General features: G+C 38.2%; 1 protein-coding gene and 1 long non-coding RNA gene across 4 annotated transcripts; one reads left to right on the top strand and one right to left on the bottom strand.

The window, feature by feature from the left end:
• Positions 1 to 976: 976 nt before the first annotated feature.
• LOC308637137 lies at positions 977 to 17,899 on the bottom strand. 3 transcript variants are annotated; one of them, XR_014019558.1, is made up of 8 exons: positions 17,156 to 17,899; positions 16,501 to 16,609; positions 16,258 to 16,356; positions 15,674 to 15,753; positions 11,689 to 11,774; positions 7,515 to 7,582; positions 4,678 to 4,738; positions 977 to 1,616 (listed from the first exon to the last, which is right to left on the bottom strand). It is a non-coding gene; the product is annotated as an uncharacterized lncRNA (long non-coding RNA). The 3 variants fall into 3 exon arrangements; XR_014019556.1 differs by having other exon boundaries at positions 16,258 to 16,609; XR_014019557.1 differs by lacking the exon at positions 7,515 to 7,582 and having other exon boundaries at positions 16,258 to 16,609.
• Positions 8,918 to 10,080, top strand: LOC308637132 (high mobility group protein B1). Its single transcript, XM_081273338.1, has one exon. It carries the CDS (start codon positions 9,008 to 9,010, stop codon positions 9,611 to 9,613), a length of 606 nt encoding a protein of 201 aa, XP_081129464.1. The 5' UTR covers positions 8,918 to 9,007; the 3' UTR covers positions 9,614 to 10,080.
• Positions 17,900 to 20,257: the final 2,358 nt, after the last annotated feature.

Raw genomic sequence — 20,257 nt, 5'->3', positions numbered from 1 at the left:
ATAGCTGAACCCAGTAGTTAATGAAAGAATAATATATGATTAAAATATATTATGCTTATAATATGCTTACAAATCTTTTATCTGGATGGATGAGAATCCTGAATGAAAATGTACTTTTAGTTTTTACTTACTCAGTTTCTTCTAAGTGCAGATTTTTAAAAAATATTTTTGGTTGTATATGGACACAATACCTTTATTTTATTCATTTTATTTTTATGTGGTGCTGAGGATTGAACTCAGTGCGTCACACATGCTGTAGAGCTCTACCACTGAGCCACAACCCCAGTCCCTAAGTGCAGTTCTTCTCCCTTTTAGAATTACCACCCTCATTCTGCCCTAACCACCTTTCTTTGCAAGAGTCACTGTTCTAGAAAAAGAAGGACTAAATAACCTTTGGGGGAAAAAAAGTAAAATAATTTATTTATTTTTATGTGGTGCTGAGGGTTGAACCCAGGACCTCGCACATGCTAGGCAATCGCTCTAGTGCACACGTTTAGTACTTTAATAACTCCTATCTTTAACAGGTGGAATTTTACAACTGTGGGGAAAGTAATTTATTGTTATATAACTTTACTATGATAAACTGGCCATTTTCATTAATGCTGTGTGCTTGTCATTCTGGGGATTGAACCCAGGAGCATTTTACCTCTGAGATACATCTTCATTTCTTTTTTCAATTTTATTTTGAGGTAGGATCTTGCTTAGTGCCCAGTTCAAGTTGGTCTTGAACTTGTGATTCTTCTGCCTCAGCGTCTCAACTGAAATTACAGGTGTATGTCTTCATGCCTGGCTACATTTCTTTTCTTTTTTTTTTTTTCCAATAATTTTTTAATTGTAACACAGACACAATAACTTTATTTTATTTTTTATTTTTTTAAAATATTTTTTTTAGTTGTAGATGGACATAATATCGTCATTTTTATTTATTTTTATGTGGTGCTGAGGATTGAACCCAGTGCCTCACACATTTAAGGAAAGTGCCCTATTTCTGAGCTGCAACCCCAGCCCCTAGATTTCTTTTCCAAAGTGATATGTACACTGAGAAAAATATCATTTAGAGGTTATCTGATGAATCGCTGACCCCATCACTGGTTTGGGTCACACATTTATAGAAAAGTATAATTCATTCCTTTTTCCTTAGGCCCAAACTGCCTTCTCAAGTTTGGGGTAATTGTTAATTACCAGTGTTTAATCTTCACAGTGAATTTCTGGATACCCTTTAACGCATCATTTGGGCTTCTCCATTATCCTCTATGTATTCTGAACACTGATAATTTTCTAGTATACCTCACAGATGACAAACTACCCTCATTCTGCCCTAACCACCTTTCTTTGCAAGAGTCACTATATTGGAACCATTTTGAAAAAGAAGGACTAAATAACCTTTGGGGGGAGAAAAAGTAAAATTAAATTTATTCCTGGTAGTGTAAATCAGACTAAATTTCTGACAAATCAAGAGACCTAATATAACAATAAAAATACAAAAAAGAAACTTCACAAGTATGACAAGAAAACACGGCTGGTACCTTTTATAACCATAGAATGGGGATACCAATAACTATTGACTTGAAGATAGGCAGGGTGGTGCACACCTGTAATTCCAGCAACTGGAAAGGCTGAGGGAGAAAGATTACAAGTTAAACATCATCCTGGGCAACTTGGAGACATCTTGTCTCAAATTTTCAAAAAACAAACAAACCAACAACAACAAAAAAAAAAAAAAAAGGAAGAGGAATGAAAAGGAAGAGGGAATAGGAAAGAAAGAGGGTTGGGGATGGAGTTCATTTATATAGCATTTGCCTAGCATGGACAAAGCACTGAGTTCAATCTCCAGTATCACAAAAACAAAAATAACTATGACTCAAAAACCCTGCAGAAACAAGGAAGTCAAATTTTTGTAGGTCTTAAACAATATAAAATGGGAAAATGATAAATTGAGATAGGAAAGACCCCTAGTATGATATAGAATTAGGCAAAAAGCATAAATAGATATTTCATAGGAAAAGAAAGAAATGGCCAGGTGTGGTGGTACATGTCTGCAATCCCAACAACTGGAAAAAGAAGGGTCTTCCTTAATGTTCAGGTAAGTAGTCACCAATACATGCACATGGAGAAACCATCCTAAGCCAGGGGAAATCACTACCTTACTTATCTTTTTGGAATGTTCTTCTTCCATATATCTGTATTTCTTTTTTTTAAAATCTTTATTTGCTTATTCATTTTTTTAATCAAATGGGGTATAATTTCTTATTTTTCTGATTGTACAGGTTGTAGAATCACATTGGTCATACAGTCACCCATATACATACAGCAATAATAATGTCTATTTTATTCTGCTGCTCTTCCTATCCCCCCTTCCCCCTCCCCTCCTCCTCTCCCATCATGCTTATTCATTTTTATGTGGTGCTGAGGATCAAACCCAGTGCCTCACCTGTACAAGGCAAGTGCTCTTCAACAAAGCTACAACCTCAACCCCCAAATATCTATATTTCTTTGTTTAATATTTCTTTTTTATTTGTACACAATACATTTATTTTGCTTGTTTATTTTTATGTGGTGCTGAGGGTTGAACCCAGGACCTCACACATGCTAGGCGATCACTCTACCGCTGAGCCACAACCCAGTCCCTATTTATATTTGTTATCCCCTCATTTCAGTTATCTGCTCAAAAGTCACGTTATGAAAATGTCCAATATGTAATTGCAGCTCTACTGTATTTTCCACTAATAGACTATTTTTAAAGTTGGTCTACTGTTTTTCTCTCCAATGCTTAATTAAAGCAAGGACTTTGTTGCATCCAATGCTTTGTCTCTAGTGCTTAGTACCATTTTTTTGAATCTTGTTGATATTTAATACTTATTAACAACTGAAAATGCAAATGTACCTGTATTCATCAATCTCCTCAGATGCTTCTGATATAAAACAAAATTTGAGAGTACTACTCATAATGTTTCAAATGATTTATACATTAACTTAGAATAAAATCCAAACTCCTATTCAAGTCTTAAAGGTTGGGACTGGGACTGTGGCTCAGTAGTAGAGCACTTGTCTAGCATGTGTGAAGCTCTGGGTTCAATCCTCAGCACCATATAAAGATAAATACATAAAATAAAGGTATAAAAAATAAAGGTATTACAAAATTAAGGTATTATGTCTACCTATAACTACAAATACTTTTTAAAAGTCTTAAAGGTTGCTGCATGATCCAGTTCTTGAATACATTTTACTTCATTCTGAGCCACTACTGTATTCAAGAATGATGCTCTACTCTTATTGGCCTGATGTAAGATCCTGGAATATATCAAATTCTTTCTTCTTTCCCATTTAGAATTTCCACATGCTACTCCAGCTGCCATGAATGCCTTCTTTCCTTCTCTCTCTTTTTATTTTTTTGTACTGGGAATTGAACCCAGGGGCACTTAAACACTGACCTTTTTATTTTGAGACAGGGTCTAGCTAAGTTGCTTAGGGCCTTGCTAAATTGCTGAGGCTGGACTTGAACTTGCAATCCTCCTGCCTCAGCCTCTCAAGTCACTGGGATTACAGGTGTGCACCACTATGCCCAGTTATTCTATATTCTTTTAAAGCAATACTAATCCCATCAGGAAATAATTATCAGGGTATAATGATTCCTAACAATTATCTTAACAATTTTATTATTATTATCAGTAAATAATAATTTCCTGACGTGGAAACTAAACAGAACAATTAAATGCAGGGTTTTATTTCCTGTTCTCTATATTGACTGGCTTTAAAGAAAAAAAAACCCTTGGTTTTATTTATTTATTTTTATGTTGTGCTGAAGATGGAACCCAGTGCCTCACATGTGCTAGGCAAGCGCGCTACCACTGAGTCATAACCCCAGCCCTTGACTGGCCGCGCGCTCCTGCACTGCTCCGAGCCTTCGCCTGCGCCCAAGGGGCTTGCGGGCCTTAGCGGAGCGGGGGCGCGGCGGCTCTTCAATATTATTTTATCTTGCAAATTCAAACTATGAATAAATCTATAGCCAAACTATACTATTAGCTTGAAGACTAGATGTTATTTCCTTTAATAGCAAAGCAAGTATTGGAAAGCCTAACTAACTTATCCTTACTACCAACTATTTACCTAAGTGGAGAATTATAGTATTATTTTCATGATCTAACTTTTATTTTTTTGGGTGGTCTAATACAGATTGAACGAAGGGCCGTGCACATGCTAGGCAAGTGTTCTGCCACTGATCTACACCTCCAGCACTTATGTTCTAATTTTACCACTATTCTAAGAGGACTTAATATACAATTATAGCCCTGAATTCCTTGTATATATGAACCACAACACAATGAGGAAAATTCACAAGTCACAGTAATAATAACAAACATCATTCACACAAGAAAATGCTCTTGTATTTCTACATCTCCTACCACTATTACATCTATCACTTAACCCAAAAATTATTCTAGAACCTATATACTGTAAATAGAGTTTAAATAAAACACTAGAATGTGAATTTAGGAATGGGGTGTAATTCAGTGGTTACTCAGTGGTGTAATTCACACATGCCTGGCATGTGTGAGGCCCTGGGTTCAAACCTCAGCACCGCAATTAAATAGATAGATTAAAAAAATAAAGTAAAATAAAGGTCCTTTGACAACTAAAAATATATTTAAAACAACAACAACAAAAAGCTCTACTTACCAAGAAAGTATGCAAGAACTGCCATATCATTCCTTCACATAGAACAACATGGCTTTCTCACCTTTCAAAAGATAGAAGTAATCAGTTGGCTTTAGAAGTGAAAAGCATGATGCAACTCCAAATAAAAGTAATAAATTTATTCTCTCCCCCATCATAATTTCATTTGCCACCTTATTTTAACCAATTACCCTAACAGTCACTAACATTTATAAAAACACCTCTTCCCCACACCATGTGAAGACTTCTATTTCACATGCTTTTGCCACAAGCTTTACTCTAACCCTAATGTTTATTCATTTCAAACTGACACTGAATGTCTATTCAGACTTTATAATTGAGGGCTGGGGTTGTGGCTCAGTGGTAGAGCATTTGCCTAGCATGTGTGAGGCACTAAGTTCAATCCACATAAAAATAAATAAAATAAAGGTATTGTGCCTGTCTACAACTAAAAAATAAATAAATAATAAATAAATACTTTATGATTGACGCTCAATTCAAGTTAGATTGCTTCTCAATAACATCCATACTAGTACCACTTTTTGTCACATGATCTACTATGGAAGTTTCAATATGATATATATTTGGACATAGATATTAATCTTTGGGTGTGTTACTGGGGATCGAACCCAGGGGTGCCCTACCACTGAACTACACCCCAAGTCCTTTTTATTTTTTGAGACACTCTGGTTGAGTTGCCAAGGCTGGCCTTGACCTTGTGATCTTCCTGCCTCAGCCTCCTGATTAACCTGGATTATAGGTGTGTGCCACCATATCTGGCAATTCTAAAACATTTTTAAACTCTATTTGTATCTTTGAGAGCTCCTCAATAATGCCTTAACACTGCCTGGTGAGCTAATTCACTGTCCCAGTGTTGGCTCATTTCTTCTCTCTTTTTAATCCTCTATAATCAGGTTTTTGTTCCTCTCATTTCCAAACCTACTTGTGAGGGTTACCAATATCCTTTTGTCTTGCCAAATCCAATAGCTAATTCTCAGCCTTCATCTTACTTGACCAATGGGCAGAATCTCTCATTAACCAAATTCTCCACCCCCTTTTTTCTGTACCAGGGACTAAATCCAGGGTACTTAATCACAGCCACATCTCTAGCCTTTTTCTTTTTTTGAGACAGGGCCTCACTAAGTTGCTGAGGCTGGTCTCAAACTTGCAATCCTCCTGCCTTAGACTTCTGAATCGCTGAGATTACAGGAATGCACCACCACACCCAACTCAAATCCCTCCTTTTGTTTGTCACTGGTTCCTGGTACACTACATTCCTTGATAACAAGCTATTCAGTCTCCTTTGCTAGACTAGTCTCCTCTTCTTGACTGAATGCTGAAATACCTATGGTTTCTCCTTGCACTTTACCTTGCCTTCTGTCTAAATCAAGTCCTCCATAATCACATCCTGTTCCATGATACAAGATTAATCCCATATTTCTTATTGGTCCTGACTATCCCCACCACTTGAAGGCTTCCAAATGCTTATCTAACTTCTCCATATGGACATCTAATGAGCATCTCAAATACACAACTTGACTTTCTTCTGCCAGGTTCTTAACTCTGATGACTCTATTTCCAACCTTCAAAGTACTTGACTTCAAAAGTATTTATTCTATTTTTAAAATATCACCAATTCTCATCTATTAAACCCCGTTCCAAGCCACTACCTCCAATGTGAAATTCTGAACTAGTCCTCTAATGGTCTTCTTGCTATTATTATTATTATTTAGTTTTTTAGATGGATACAATACTTTTATTTATCTCTTTATTTTTATGTGGTGCTGAGGATCAAACCCAGTGCCTCACACATGCGAGGCAAGTGCCCTGACACTGAGCCACAATCCCAGTCCTGCTTTCATTATTTTTTAAAAATATATATTTTTAGTTGTAGATGGACACAATACCTTTGTTTATTTCATGTAGTGCAAGGCAGGCACTCCATCACTGAGCTACAAACCCAGCCCCCCGCCTGCTTCCATTTAAAAAAATATTTTTAGTAGTAGATGAACATAATACCTTTATTTTTTATTTATTTTTATGTGGTGCTGAGGATTGAATCCAGTGCCTCACATGTGCTAGGCAAGTGCTCTATCACTAAGCTACAACCCCAGTACCTCAGGACCTTTAAACAAAGATCCCTTACCCATCTGCACAAAACCAGTCAGGAGCTGGTTTCCATATACAGAATAAAATTTCATTACTTGCAGTGGCCTAAAAGGTCCTATAAGATCAAATCTATTTTGGTTACCTCACCTCTCCTTTCTACTCTCACTGTCTCTGCTCTAATTGCCCTTTCTTACTAATCCTCAAATAAGTAAAGCTCAATCTATCTCTAGGACTTTGTACTTCTGCTTCCTCTGCCGGAATCTATTTCCTTGATTTTTTTTCATGGCTAATTTTATTTTGGTCTCAGTTCAAAGATTACCTCCCCTGACAGATTATCCTGACCATCCTAATCTAAGAACACAGGAATTCTCAACAGACATTTCCTAGTTGGAGATACTTGTCCAAGTTTAAATATAAAAGAACATCTAGGAGAAAAAATAATTAAAAAAATAAATAGAATGATTTCCCCTGAGAGAGATCAAAAGTAGTTTTCCTTTTTAAAACAAAAGGGGAAATAGGAGAGAAGAGTGTTATACATACCCACACTGATATAATGTACCTGCTCTCCCCAGGTGTCAGGCCTTCTTTCCTCGGGCCTTTCATGAGAGTTTCACACAAACATCTCAAAGAGCTGCTACTTAACAGACCAACCATAATACTACCAGCAACAGATGCTTTGCGGTGACCAACCCTCATTTCCCTGATCACTGTCTTCCTGTTTTGGTTCTTACCACCATCTAAGGCTCCTTTCCTTGCTCCAATAAGGAAGGCACATTTGGCTTAGGGATGATACATCCAGCTTAAAAGAAAAGAAATGGAACATGGTGATTCTACAGGAGTTCTAGAATCAAATCAGATTCAGTGGCCAACAATGAAGAGACAGTGACAGAGGAAGGTATCATGATCCAAAGGATGATAAACACAGAAGTACACAATGAAGTACTCCATTTCTACCTCTACAAACTGAAACCTTTCCTTGGGAATGGAAATTAGAAATTCACAATGAAGGAGGCAGAAATTATGTGGGGACAAATTCTGATTATTATATAAGAAGAGCTTACTGAGTGAGGTTAGATTGCTATAGTTCTCTAATGTCCTATCCCTATCCCTGTGGGCAAGGTCCAGGCATTCCCATTCTTCCCGAGAGAAGTTGACAGACATATTACTGAAAGTCACCGGCCACTAGAACAAAAAATTCATTCTTTATTTGTGAAAATATGGTAACAATTTTGAGGTGAAATGAGAAAGGATGGAAGAGGTCATGGAAGGAGGTGGTAAGACACAATAGACAATAGGCTATGGCTGATAATATTAATATTATTGGTCACTGAAGGAATATGTGTGCCTAAACTGTAGTAGCAACATGATTTTCAAGTACTTGTATTGCTACAGACAAACCTTCTGTGTATAATAGGACAATTCAATTAATCAGAAAGGTCTGGAAGTAAAAAAGGGGAAATGAGAACATGAAATACTGAATGCAATCAGACAGAACATTAAACTTTCTAATTCTAATAAACAATAATAAAATCTTTTTTGTTTTAATTATAGATGGACACAATACTTTTATTTTATTTATTTACTTTTATATAGTAATGAAGATTGAACCCAGTGCTTTACACGTGCTAGGCAAGTGCTCTAGCACTGAGCCACAACTGCAGCCCAACAATTAATTCTTTATGAAAATAAGTCTTCCCTTCTCTTCTCCTTTTAAACAAAAAGATAAACAAGATTGATAGACTCTTTCCAAACAATTTTTGCCAGGTCTCCAGACTAATAGAATTTGAAAATAACTTAAGAAATTCTGGTCCATGAAGAGCAAAATGCAAGCTTTAGAAAACATTCTAATATTTCATGCATGTAATTTTAACATCTGAAAATAGGTTTTTGTATATTTATGGTGGGAAGTATTTGGTAACTTTCAACAAAGTGGGATGTTAATTTTTGTACAGTCTATGGGCATTTACACATATTTTTAATGTATTAAGATTTAGTAATTATTTGCACATGAAATTAATAAAATAGTTACTTCCTGTTATGATTTGTGAATTCCTTAAGACCTTGGTTTTTTAAAATAACTCTATATGAGAAATAATACTACATCTTTATATTTTAAAAATTGTATTGCTGAGTACATTGAGCTCCATAGAGACAGCGCCGGGGCAAGTGAGAGCCGGACGGGCACTGGGCGACTCTGTGCCTCGCTGAGGAAAAATAACTAAACATGGGCAAAGGAGATCCTAAGAAGCCGAGAGGCAAAATGTCATCATATGCATTCTTTGTGCAAACTTGCCGGGAGGAGCACAAGAAGAAGCACCCAGACGCTTCAGTCAACTTCTCAGAGTTTTCTAAGAAGTGCTCAGAGAGGTGGAAGACCATGTCTGCTAAAGAGAAAGGAAAATTTGAAGACATGGCAAAGGCGGACAAGGCCCGTTATGAAAGAGAAATGAAAACGTATATCCCTCCTAAAGGGGGAACAAAAAAGAAGTTCAAGGATCCCAATGCACCCAAGAGGCCTCCGTCGGCCTTCTTCTTGTTCTGTTCTGAGTATCGCCCCAAAATCAAGGGAGAACATCCTGGCCTATCCATTGGTGATGTTGCAAAGAAACTGGGAGAGATGTGGAATAACACTGCTGCAGATGATAAGCAGCCTTATGAAAAGAAAGCTGCCAAGCTGAAGGAAAAATATGAAAAGGATATTGCTGCCTACCGAGCTAAAGGAAAACCTGATGCAGCAAAAAAGGGAGTTGTCAAGGCTGAAAAAAGCAAGAAAAAGAAGGAAGAGGAGGAAGATGAGGAAGATGAAGATGAAGAAGAAGATGATGAATAAGTTGGTTCTAGCGCAGGTTTTTTTTTTCTTGTCTATAAAGCATTTAACCCCCCTGTACACAACTCACTCCTTTTAAAGAAAAAAATTGAAATGTAAGGCTGTGTAAGATTTGTTTTTAAACTGTACAGTGTCTTTTTTTGTATAGTTAACACACTACCAAATGTGTCTTTAGATAGCCCTGTCCAGGTGGTATTTTCAATAGCCACTAACCTTGCCTGGTACAGTATGGGGGTTGTAAATTGGCATGGAAATTTAAAGCAGGTTCTTGTTGGTGCACAGCACAAATTAGTTATATATGGGGACGGTAGTTTTTCATCTTCAGTTGTCTCTGATGCAGCTTATACGAAATAATTGTTGTTCTGTTAACTGAATACCACTCTGTAATTGCAAAAAAAAAAAAAAAGTTGCAGCTGTTTTGTTGACATTCTGAATGCTTCTAAGTAAATACAATTTTTATTAAAAAAAAATTGTATTGTTGCTCAAGAAAGGTACCCTGTTGTCAAAAAGACATACATTCATAATTGTACATTCAGCATTGTAAATAACCTTATGAAATCCTTTTTTTATTGAAGCTATTCAAAATAAAAATTTAAATTTAAAAGCTCTGGACTGGCACATTCTGGCCATCTCCAAGGCAAACCTCACTGAAAACCATCTTCACTCATTGGTTCCTGGGTGAGATTGGTATGATGATAAGTAGAATAATGCCCCCCACCCCTGCAATGTCCATATCCTATTCCCTTGAACCTGTAACTACATTACCTTACATGACAAAAGGGACTTGTCAGGTGTGATTAAGGATCCAGAGATATGGGAAATTATCCTAGATTACTTGGCTGGGCCTAATGTAATCACAAGGGTATTTAAAATTATTGAAAAAACAGGGAAGTCAGAGGAGGAGACCTTATTATAAACATACAAGTCAAAATGATATGATTCTTGACTTTGAGAATGCAAGGAAGCCACAAGCCAAAGACTGTGGGCATTCTCTAGATCCTAGAAAACATAAGGAAACAGATTCACCTCTAGAATATCCAGAAAGAACACAGCTTGGCTGATACCCTGATTGAAGCCCTATCCGACCCATGACAGACTTCTGACCTCCAGAAGTATAAGAATAAACTTCTTGTTTTTCTTTTTTTGGTACTGGGGATTGAACCCAGGGGTGCTTTACCACTGAGCTATATCCCTAGTTCTTTTTATTTTTCTGAATCAGGATCTTACTAAGTTATAGAGGATGGCCTTGAACTTGTGATCCTCCTGCCTCTAGAGTAGCTTGAATTATAGGTATGAGCCACTGGGTCCAGTAATTTCTTTCTTTCTTTTTTTTTTTTTTTTGTTTTTTTAGACAAATTTATTTCTGTTACAGTAACAACAGGAATACAAGGGTCAAGATCTCTTTCTTCACAGGACTCCGTCCCACCCAATTTTAAAAGTTTCACAGAAAATCTTGTCACACACTGAGAGAACATCCAAAGAGAAATGCTGTCATTTCCAACTAGAAAAACTATGTAGAGAAGATCAAGGTTTACTACATGTCCCTATTAACAATTCATCTCTAACTCATCAAACCATGGTACTAAGACTGCTCTTAAGAGGAGGTATTTCAACCGGGCTTGGTGACACACACCTATAATCCCAGCAACTTGGGAGGCTGAGACAGCCTCAGCAACGGGGGTGATACACTAAGTAACTCAGAGAGACCCTGGCTCTAATAAAAAATACAAAAATTGGGCTGGGGATGTGACTCAGTAGTTGAGTGCCCCCTGAGTTCAATCCCTGCCCACCACCCCATTAAAAAAAAAAAAGGACTTATTTCTGCTCCCTCAGGGACTATGCATGTGAAAAATGTAAAGGGATCTGATGAATGAACATCTAAACAATGGACAGAGGGAAAATGTTTAGAGAAGTCAGTGGTTTTTTCCTAGTATCACTTATTGGAATAGGAAATGTTTGGGACCAGTTCTCTTAGGGAACCAAAAAAGGCAGAAAATTTTGGGATACAAAAGTCCAATATTCACATCACACAATGAAATGATAGTCTTTCAAGAAGGAAAGAAGGAATAATGACTCACATGTGGCATAGTTTTTAAAATTGTCAGCATACATCTTTTCTCCGAGTTTCTCTCCTGGAAATGTGCAGAATCCAAAGATGCCAATGCTGGAGAAATAAAAGAAGCCATGAGATCAGACTTGCCTCAGAGCTCACAAAATGAGTGACTCTGAACTACTTAAACTTTCCCTCTTTGAGGGAATTTGGAAAAATCTCAGCCCTCCCACAAATCCAATGAAAACCAGCTAGAGCAGAAGAGATTCAGGATAGAATTTTCCTTAATTCCATGATGTCAAACAGGACGCTAAAGGTGCTACTTTCCTAGGGTACCTTCACTCTACAGTAGCATAGGAAAGAACATGCCCAGGAAATTCCACATCCAGAGTCTTGTGCATAATAGGCAAATACCCTACCACTGATTGACATCCCCAAACACAGAGCTTAGTTTTATAGATAAGGGATGTAAAAAGTGGAAACAAAGCACATCAAACAGATTTGTCATTTCAAAGTCCTTGTAAAGTGGGAACAGGAAGAGAGAACAATAGAAAAATTACTGATTAACATCAGATTACTTCAGGCCACTTTTTTTTAAATTGTAGATGGACATAATACCATTATTTATTTTTATGTGGTATTGGGAATTGAACCCAGTGTGCCTCACACATGTAAGGAAAGCAGTCTATCACTGAGTTACAACTCCAGCCCACTTTAGGTTACTTTTTTACAAGGATTAAATGATTTAAGGATTAAAGTAGAGGAAAATTCATTATTATACCAATTGAACCTGGCCTGTTTCAGAAACTGGGTTGTCTCTCCTGATTTCTCTGAAGATTAGATGACAACTTGTTTTTGATTTGGTGGCAAGGAACCTCAGCATGATTGATTCCATTTTGATAATATATGCTAAGGTCTAGTGAAGGAGGCTAGTCCAATATTATGGCCTCCTATAATTTTATTTAGTATCAGGAAGGTACTTTACTTATGTTTACCTGCAACTCAGGAACTACCAAATGGAAAAGATGCACAAGCAAGGTATGAGGTGGAAGTATTTTACCCAGCTTTCATGCCCTTCCCAGAAAAGCAACCCTCTTAGGACCTCAATGTGTTCTTCAGCCCCTCAGCATGGTAATAACCCCCTGAACAGTGACTCAAGCCCAAATGACTGCCGACAACATCTTCAACTCCACTGTCTACACCCTTCCCACTGCCTATATCAGTTCTTTTTTGCCTGTTTGCTCTTTCCCATAAAAGAAAATTCCTTCTGCCCGAACCTTGAGATGGTTGCAGATCTTATGGTTGTAGTATGCTCCCAATTATACCAGTTTCCTTCCCTTATAGCAATGATCCTTTGCATAAAGTCTTTCCTTTCAGAATTTTTTATTCAACAGGTTGAATAACTTTTATAAAATAATAAAACTATTTTTATTTAATTCTCCAAGCTCAGGTTACAAAAGCAATGAGGGTTAATTCACAAGATGGTGAAAGTACATACAGCAGGTCACCTTTAGAAGTTTGACTTCAAGGGCTGAGGATATAGGTCAGTTGGTAGAGTGCTAACCTTGTATGCACAAAGCTCTGGGTTCAATCCCCAGCACCATACACACAAAAAAAAATTAATTGAAAAAAACAGAAGTATGACTTCAAGAGTGAACAAGTGGGCTGGGGCTGTAGCTCACTGGCAGAGCATTTGCCCAGCATGTGTGAGGGTTTGATCCTTGCACTGCATAAAAATAAACAAACGATATAGACATATTGTCCATCTACAACTACCAAGAAACAACAAAAAAATACTGAACAAGTGAAAATCCTCAAATTATAGTCACTTTTTTTGCCACAGTTTTGTAGGACTGATTTTTTTTTTCGAAATATTGATCTTGCATTTGCATCTTTCTTGAATTCAATGTTGCTTGAGTGATACCCAAGAAAAGCTAATGAGAAAGTAAATAATAAGGAACAAGATTTTCTTGGGTAGAATGTAGTTTGAAGAGTGAGAAGCCATTATAGTAAGATTTTGACTCCCATGACCAATTTTTACCCATTGGAGGTAATAACATCCTCACTGAGAATACATGGGCTAAAATTAATATAAAGATGTAAATTCCCTACAAGTGGATAAGATATTTGATATATGATAGAGATGCAAATAAAGCATCAAAAAGTATGGACCCAGAAACATTAAATTTAAATTCAATGAGCAAGAAAATTAAAAAGTAAGAATAGCCAGAAAATACCTGGAAAAAAAATGAGAACAGAGATTTAAAAAAAAAATTATAAAGTCCATGTCATTGAAATGCTATATCTTGGCATATAAATAGATAGACAGGATAATGGAATATAATAAAAATCTCTTATCTCCGTGCAAGATGGACTATTTAATAAGTGTTAGTAAAAAAGGTAAAATCAGATCTATGTTTCATACCACATACTAAGATTAGCTGCAAATAAATAAGAGCTCTAAATACTATAAAACAAAATCATAAAAGTGCTAGAAGGAAAAACTCGCTGTGTTCTTCTTAACTCCAGAAGGGAAAAAACCTTTCTATGACTTAAAATTATATGGATAAATTTTACTACATTTAAAAATTGCATGAGAGGGGCTGGGAATGTGGCTCAGGCGGTAGCGCGCTCGTCTGGCATGCGTGCGGTCCGGGTTCGATCCTCAGCACCACATACAAACAAAGATGTTGTGTCTGCCAATAACTAAAAAATAAATATTAAAAATTCAAAAAAAAAAATTTCCATGAGATACAAAAAACATACAGACACATGACAAATTGGGGGGGGATTCGAAACTTATATTGAAAAGGGTAACTTTCAAGATCAAATGAGCTTCATTTTACAAATCAAAAGAAAAAAGTTGAGGAAAAGATGAAAATCATGATTTGAAATGTACATAAGAGGGCTGGGGATATAGCTCAGTTGGTAGAGTGCTTGCCTCAAATGTACAAAGCCCTGGGTTCAATCCCCAGCACCACCAAAAAACCAAAACAAATATATAGAAGAGCTGAGTGTGGTGGTCCAAATCTCTTAATTCCAGCTACTCCTGGAGGCTCACGTAGGACAACTTAACCAGGCCCTTCATGGGCAATACTCACTTTTTTCCTCCTTTGAGAATGCATGTTTTAGGAGAAAGAGGAGAGGGAATTTTATAATAGGGAACATTATGCAGATAGCACATAAACACTAATGGGTATAACATCACCACAAGTGGGACACCACACTTTTCAGAACCTCATGATGTGATGCAACAGGTACCAACCATGAACTATTTTTGCCTAAAAAGGTGATTTAGGTAAAATCTGATCTGAATCTAGATCTAGCTACACTTTTGCAGAAATATAGGGGATGTGGTTACAAATTTATACACTATAAGGAATCTATTATCCAAAAGTAAGATGTGGAATAGTCTACAGGTCAAATGATACAGGTTTTGTACAAATCAGTAGCACCAATTATATGAAGACAAAAGCAAAAAAATAGGAGGAAACTGACATGGATTAAACAAGGTTTAAAGTTTGGCACCAAAATGCAATGTGTGTAATTTACCTGGATCAACTGTAAAAATCTATGAAACTAGGGAAATTTGAATATGGACTGGTTATATGATAGTATGAAACTACTGTTAGTTGATATAATAGTATTTTCATACTATCATAGGAAGAAAATGGGTAAAGATTGATAGAAGGTATGTTCTTAATTATAGCTATACTGTATAGCTATACTGTTAGAAACATTAAGATTTATACTTTCTATTCTGCTTGAAATTTTAATAAAGTTAAAATTAAAAGGTCTTCAAAGTTCCTTCCAGAAGTGTAATTATTTTTATCAAAATCTTGGCTCAGAAAGGATTGATATGTAACTGGGTAGAAAGGAGAAGTCTAGTGTAGCTAGAAAGCATAACTATAGTATCACTGGCTGGCTGGTTCCTCCTCAGGAAGATGTTGTAGGACACAGAAAATGCCTTGAAAAGAATGAAATTTGAGGGAAGAAAGAAAATGTTAACTTACTTTATGCAAGACTTTCAGGGCTGGGGTTGCAGCTCAATGGTAGAGCACTTGTCAAGCACATGTGAGGAAATGGTTTCGATCTTCAGCACCATATAAAAATAAATAAAAATAAAGGTATTATGTCTATCTACAACTAAACAATATTTTCAAAAAGATTTTTAAAAATAACGGCTTTCAAATGTGTAAGTCCTCCCTGTGTACCTCTTAGAAAAAGCAGAAGAAAAAACAACCAAAGGACACTAAATCTTCCTCAAAGTCCACAAAACTATTTAGGACCACCTCTACCCAACCTCAGGCAAGAAAGCCGTCCTCCCCCCCTCAAAGGGCTCTCAAGGTGGAATGGGACATCTACTAATGTTATAGTTGAAGCTTCATCCTAGGGTTTCATAAACTGACTTCCAGACGTCTCGTCCTGCCCCCAGACAGATGAGGCCTCTCAGGGAGGCCTCCAGTGGGCCCCAGATACAGACAGATGAGGTCACACAGGGAGACCTCCAGGGAGACAGTGAAAACGTCCAGCCCCGGGGAAGGTGTAAGTGACTGCGTCCAATCTGACCTTTTCCCCCACAGAAGAGTCGACTCACCAGAACTGACAGGTTGGCAGGAGGCTTTTCAGAGCGTCCTAGGATGGATTGGAGTCGTCCTCAGAGTGAGGCTGAGGAACGTCTCTCAGGAGCTCCCCTCTACTCAGGGGCGAGGTCCAAAGGCCCGTCATTAGAGGCAAATTTGGCGTGAGGGTAGGGAAGAAATGGATCCCTGCGAGCCCCCAGATGTTACAGTTAAAGCTTCCTCCCAGGGTTTCATAAACTGACTTCCAGACCACTCACGTATAATCGAATCAAGCCTTTATTGAAGCACACCGGTGGCGGCTGACCAGAACATAAAGCTGTTTCCCTGGATCAGCCCCGAACAATTGCAAGGGCGCTCCTTATAAGCCTGAAAACCACAAAAGAGAGGTTAGGTTACAGGAGCGGGACAGTGCAGTCAAGCGGAGGGAAGCCTAACAAGTCACAGTTAGCCCAATCACCCCAGTTACAGAAACAGAGCCCCATTACCCTAGTTACAGAAACAATGCCCCATTAGGTAGTTCCATGTTCTTAAAGGTTTCTTTAGCAAAAGGAAAAGAACATCTTGCCCCAGTCATGACTCTTCTACTTGGCATGGTTGTTTTACAGGATGAAGTCATAAAACAAAATGGAGTCACATTTGCTCCTACTACCACACTAGCATCTTCCTTTGATGCTTTCAGGGGTTAAATCCACATTAAAAGACATTCTTCAAAAGAGCCTCGTTCTCTGTAAAGTGAAAGAACGGTGGCAGCTGTAATGAAGCAATTCTCAGCTGGCAGAACTCCTCCCTTTTACACAAAGGAACATTAGAGAGGTGGAGAGGAAACCAGCGGCCATGAACATTAGCCTCCCACGCGGTCCTACAAGCCCGCCAGCACACATGCATCCAGCTTTAAAACACTACAAGTTATACCCTTCCCTCCTCGGACTGACTCCCGTTTGCCAAGATAACGGTGCGGATCGAGCCCGAGGACTCTCCAGCGGCCACACCCATCAATTTCAGAGCGGTGGAACACACCTAGTACCAACAGGCCCTCGCTGATCTCGGAACTAAAGTGACGGTGTCTGTTTCCTGGCGGAGGGAGACACCAGTATCCCACCCCGGCAAAGCCGACTTCCTGGAAGTAGTCTGGAGCACTCAGATCTAGAAGAAATATCCTCCAGAGCCAGCGCTCTCCCTTTTACTGTCAGCATCGAGCCCCTGACAGCACTCCGCTTTCCCCACCCGCATTCTACGGGAGCTGTCTCGTGCTCCAACCCTAAAACAGGGCGCGGGTCTTAGGGAGGGTTCCGGTTCCCATGACCGCGGCACACCGGATCTTTGCGTCAAGATGAAAGGGCATTGGTGTATGGAATGTCGCAGCGACGCAAAGGCCTTCGGGAAACGTGGTCTACAGCGGGATACAAGCAGGGTCAGGGTGATTCCAGGCCTGATGGTGAGGTCCAGAATGGACACCGGCTGGAATCCCATCTGAGCGGTCTTACTGAGCTGGCTCCCCCGAACTTCTAGAAAATCTCACACAGAAAAGGTTACATCTTATTACAATGCCTTCAAGGAAATATAGTCCGTAACTGGAAAAACTGCAAAAGGCTTCGGGGCAGGGTCTGGATTTCTTTCAGCTAGATCTACGACTAGGATGCGGTCGCCACAGTAACCAGGTTGCTGAACGTTTCCGGGGCCGGGGCGGGGGGGGGGGGTGATACCTGCTTCACAGCCGTGTGTGTGTGTGTGTGTGTGTGTGTGTGTCTGCCTGTCTATCTGTCCCAATGTCCCCTGTGGGGGAAAAAAAGTGGGGAAAGGCTGTGGCTGTCCTTATGAATGTGGTGCATATTAGCTTGAGTTTGAGACTGAGGTGGGATATTGGTCCATTTGGGATTGTGCATGAGAGGGTCTTTGGGAAGGACAGATGAGGCTGGATACCAGAGGAATTTTCAGGAAGTAGGCTTATTTAAGCTGCAGCGGTCCAGAGGGGCTAATGCCTAAAAATCTTTGGACTCCGAGTCTGGAAATTCTTTTAGATTTATACTTAGTGGGGATTGGGGGTTCACATAACAGTTACTCTCTGTCCTGTATTCTTAGGCTAGACCATAATTTCACATGTTTTGTCTGCAAACCTGGCATTACAAGAAAGAGAAAGCTTCAGACCACACTGAGCTTTCTGCAGTACTCATGTGAAATCCTGTTGACACTCCAAAAATCTTTCTGACCAGAAGAGAATCTTAATTATGGCAAGGGTCTTTGGGGTGGGGGTACCTGGTCTACTTCTGTATGACTAGCTTTGAGGATGTTATCAGACTTAGAAAGAAAGACAATGATATTTGGGTTCTTACAGAATTTTATAAATTACGTTGAGAATTGACCTTTGGTAGTGATTGTGGGAAAAGAAGTATGTGAACATAGTATTGTGAGAATGAGATAAATTGTTAAGAGTTATCATTAAAACTCTAAGCATCTATTTCCTCACCTTTAAAATAAGAACAACAGTCGTGTGAGGCTTTAGAACATTGCTGTCCGGTAGAACAAAACTGGATCCCATTTTTTAATATCAGTGCTATTCAGTACTGTAGCTACTAGTGATATCTGGCTATTGAGAACCTGAAAATGTGGCTAGTTTGACTAAGTAACTGGAATTTTAATTTCATTTAATTCTAATAAACCTAGAGTTAAACAGCTATATGTGACTTGCAGTGTTACTATTGGACAGTGCAACCTGGAACATCAATTTGCCTTAAAAATTTGAAGGAGGTGAAAGTGAAAGTAATTCATGTATCAAATATTTGAAAATTGAAATGGGAAAGAGATGAAAGGAAATTCAAACTGAGCTTTAGTCTTTCTTTTTTTTTAAATTGAGGAATAATTTATATAAAATCCATAAATATTGCATATTCACCTCAATGATTCTTTACATACACAGGCAATTGCCACACACTGATCAAGAATGTTTCTTTGTGCTGGATATGATCGTATATGTCTGTAATACTAGCTGATCGGGAGGCCGAGGCAGGAGGATCACAAGTTCAAATCCAGCCTTAGCAACTTAGCAAGATCCTAAGCAACTAGTGAGACCCTGTCTCTAAATACCAAAAAAAAAAAAAAAAAAATCTTCCTTTTGCCCCAGATTCCACCCAGAAATGACCAATATTTGGACTTCTAAAACCTTAGGTTAGTGTTGGGGTATTCTTTTTCTTTTACTCTGTTTTGTTTTTTCTGTGGTACTGGGTATTGAATCTGGGGTACTCTATCTCTGAGCTGTACCCGCAGCCATTTTGATTTTTTATTTTGATACAGGATCTTTCTGAGTTGCCTAGGCTAGCCTTGCGGTCCTCTTGCCTCAATCTTCCAAGTAGCTGAGATTATAGGCATGCACCAAAGAGCCCAGCAGTTTGGGGGTATTCTTGAACTTCATGTGAATGCAGTCAGATAAATGATATGTCTGTCTTGTTGCCATCCACAATGACTCTGAATTGTCTTTTTTTATTGGGTGTGGCAATAATTCCTTTAACCAGCTAGTAAATATTTTAGGTTTGGTAGATCTAATGGTCTCTGTAACATCTGCTCAACCCCTTTAAGTGGCATGAAAGCAGTCACAGATGACATATAAACATGACTGTGTTCACAAAACATTATGGGGAGCTAGAATTGGTGGCACACATCTTTAATTCCAATTACTTGGGAGGCTGAAGCAAGAGGATCAAAAGTTTGAGACCAGCATTGATGACTAAGCAAGGCCTTATCTCAAAATAAAAATTTTAAAAGGACTGAGGATGTAGTTCAGTGGTAAAGTACCTCTCTAGCATGGATGATATACTGGGTTTAATGCCTGGTACTGAAGAAAAAATAAAACAAAAAACTTGATGGACATGCAAATTTGAATTTCACATAATTTTGATATATCAGAAAATGCTATTTTTTAACCACTTAAAACTATTGTTAGGTTAATGACCATGCAAAACTACAGTGATGGGCTGGCTTTAGTCTACAGACTGTAGTTGTTCAATCCTTATCATAATTTAA

Source organism: Spermophilus citellus, assembly GCF_964194105.1.
Source record: "Spermophilus citellus genome assembly, chromosome: 18".
Taxonomy (NCBI): domain Eukaryota; kingdom Metazoa; phylum Chordata; class Mammalia; order Rodentia; family Sciuridae; genus Spermophilus; species Spermophilus citellus.
This window is presented reverse-complemented; position numbering and strand designations above follow the sequence as displayed.

Coding starts and splice junctions, on each gene's coding strand:
- LOC308637132 (XM_081273338.1), top strand. CDS start 9,008: ATGGGCAAAGGAGATCCTAAGAAGCCGAGAGGCAAAATGTCATCATAT.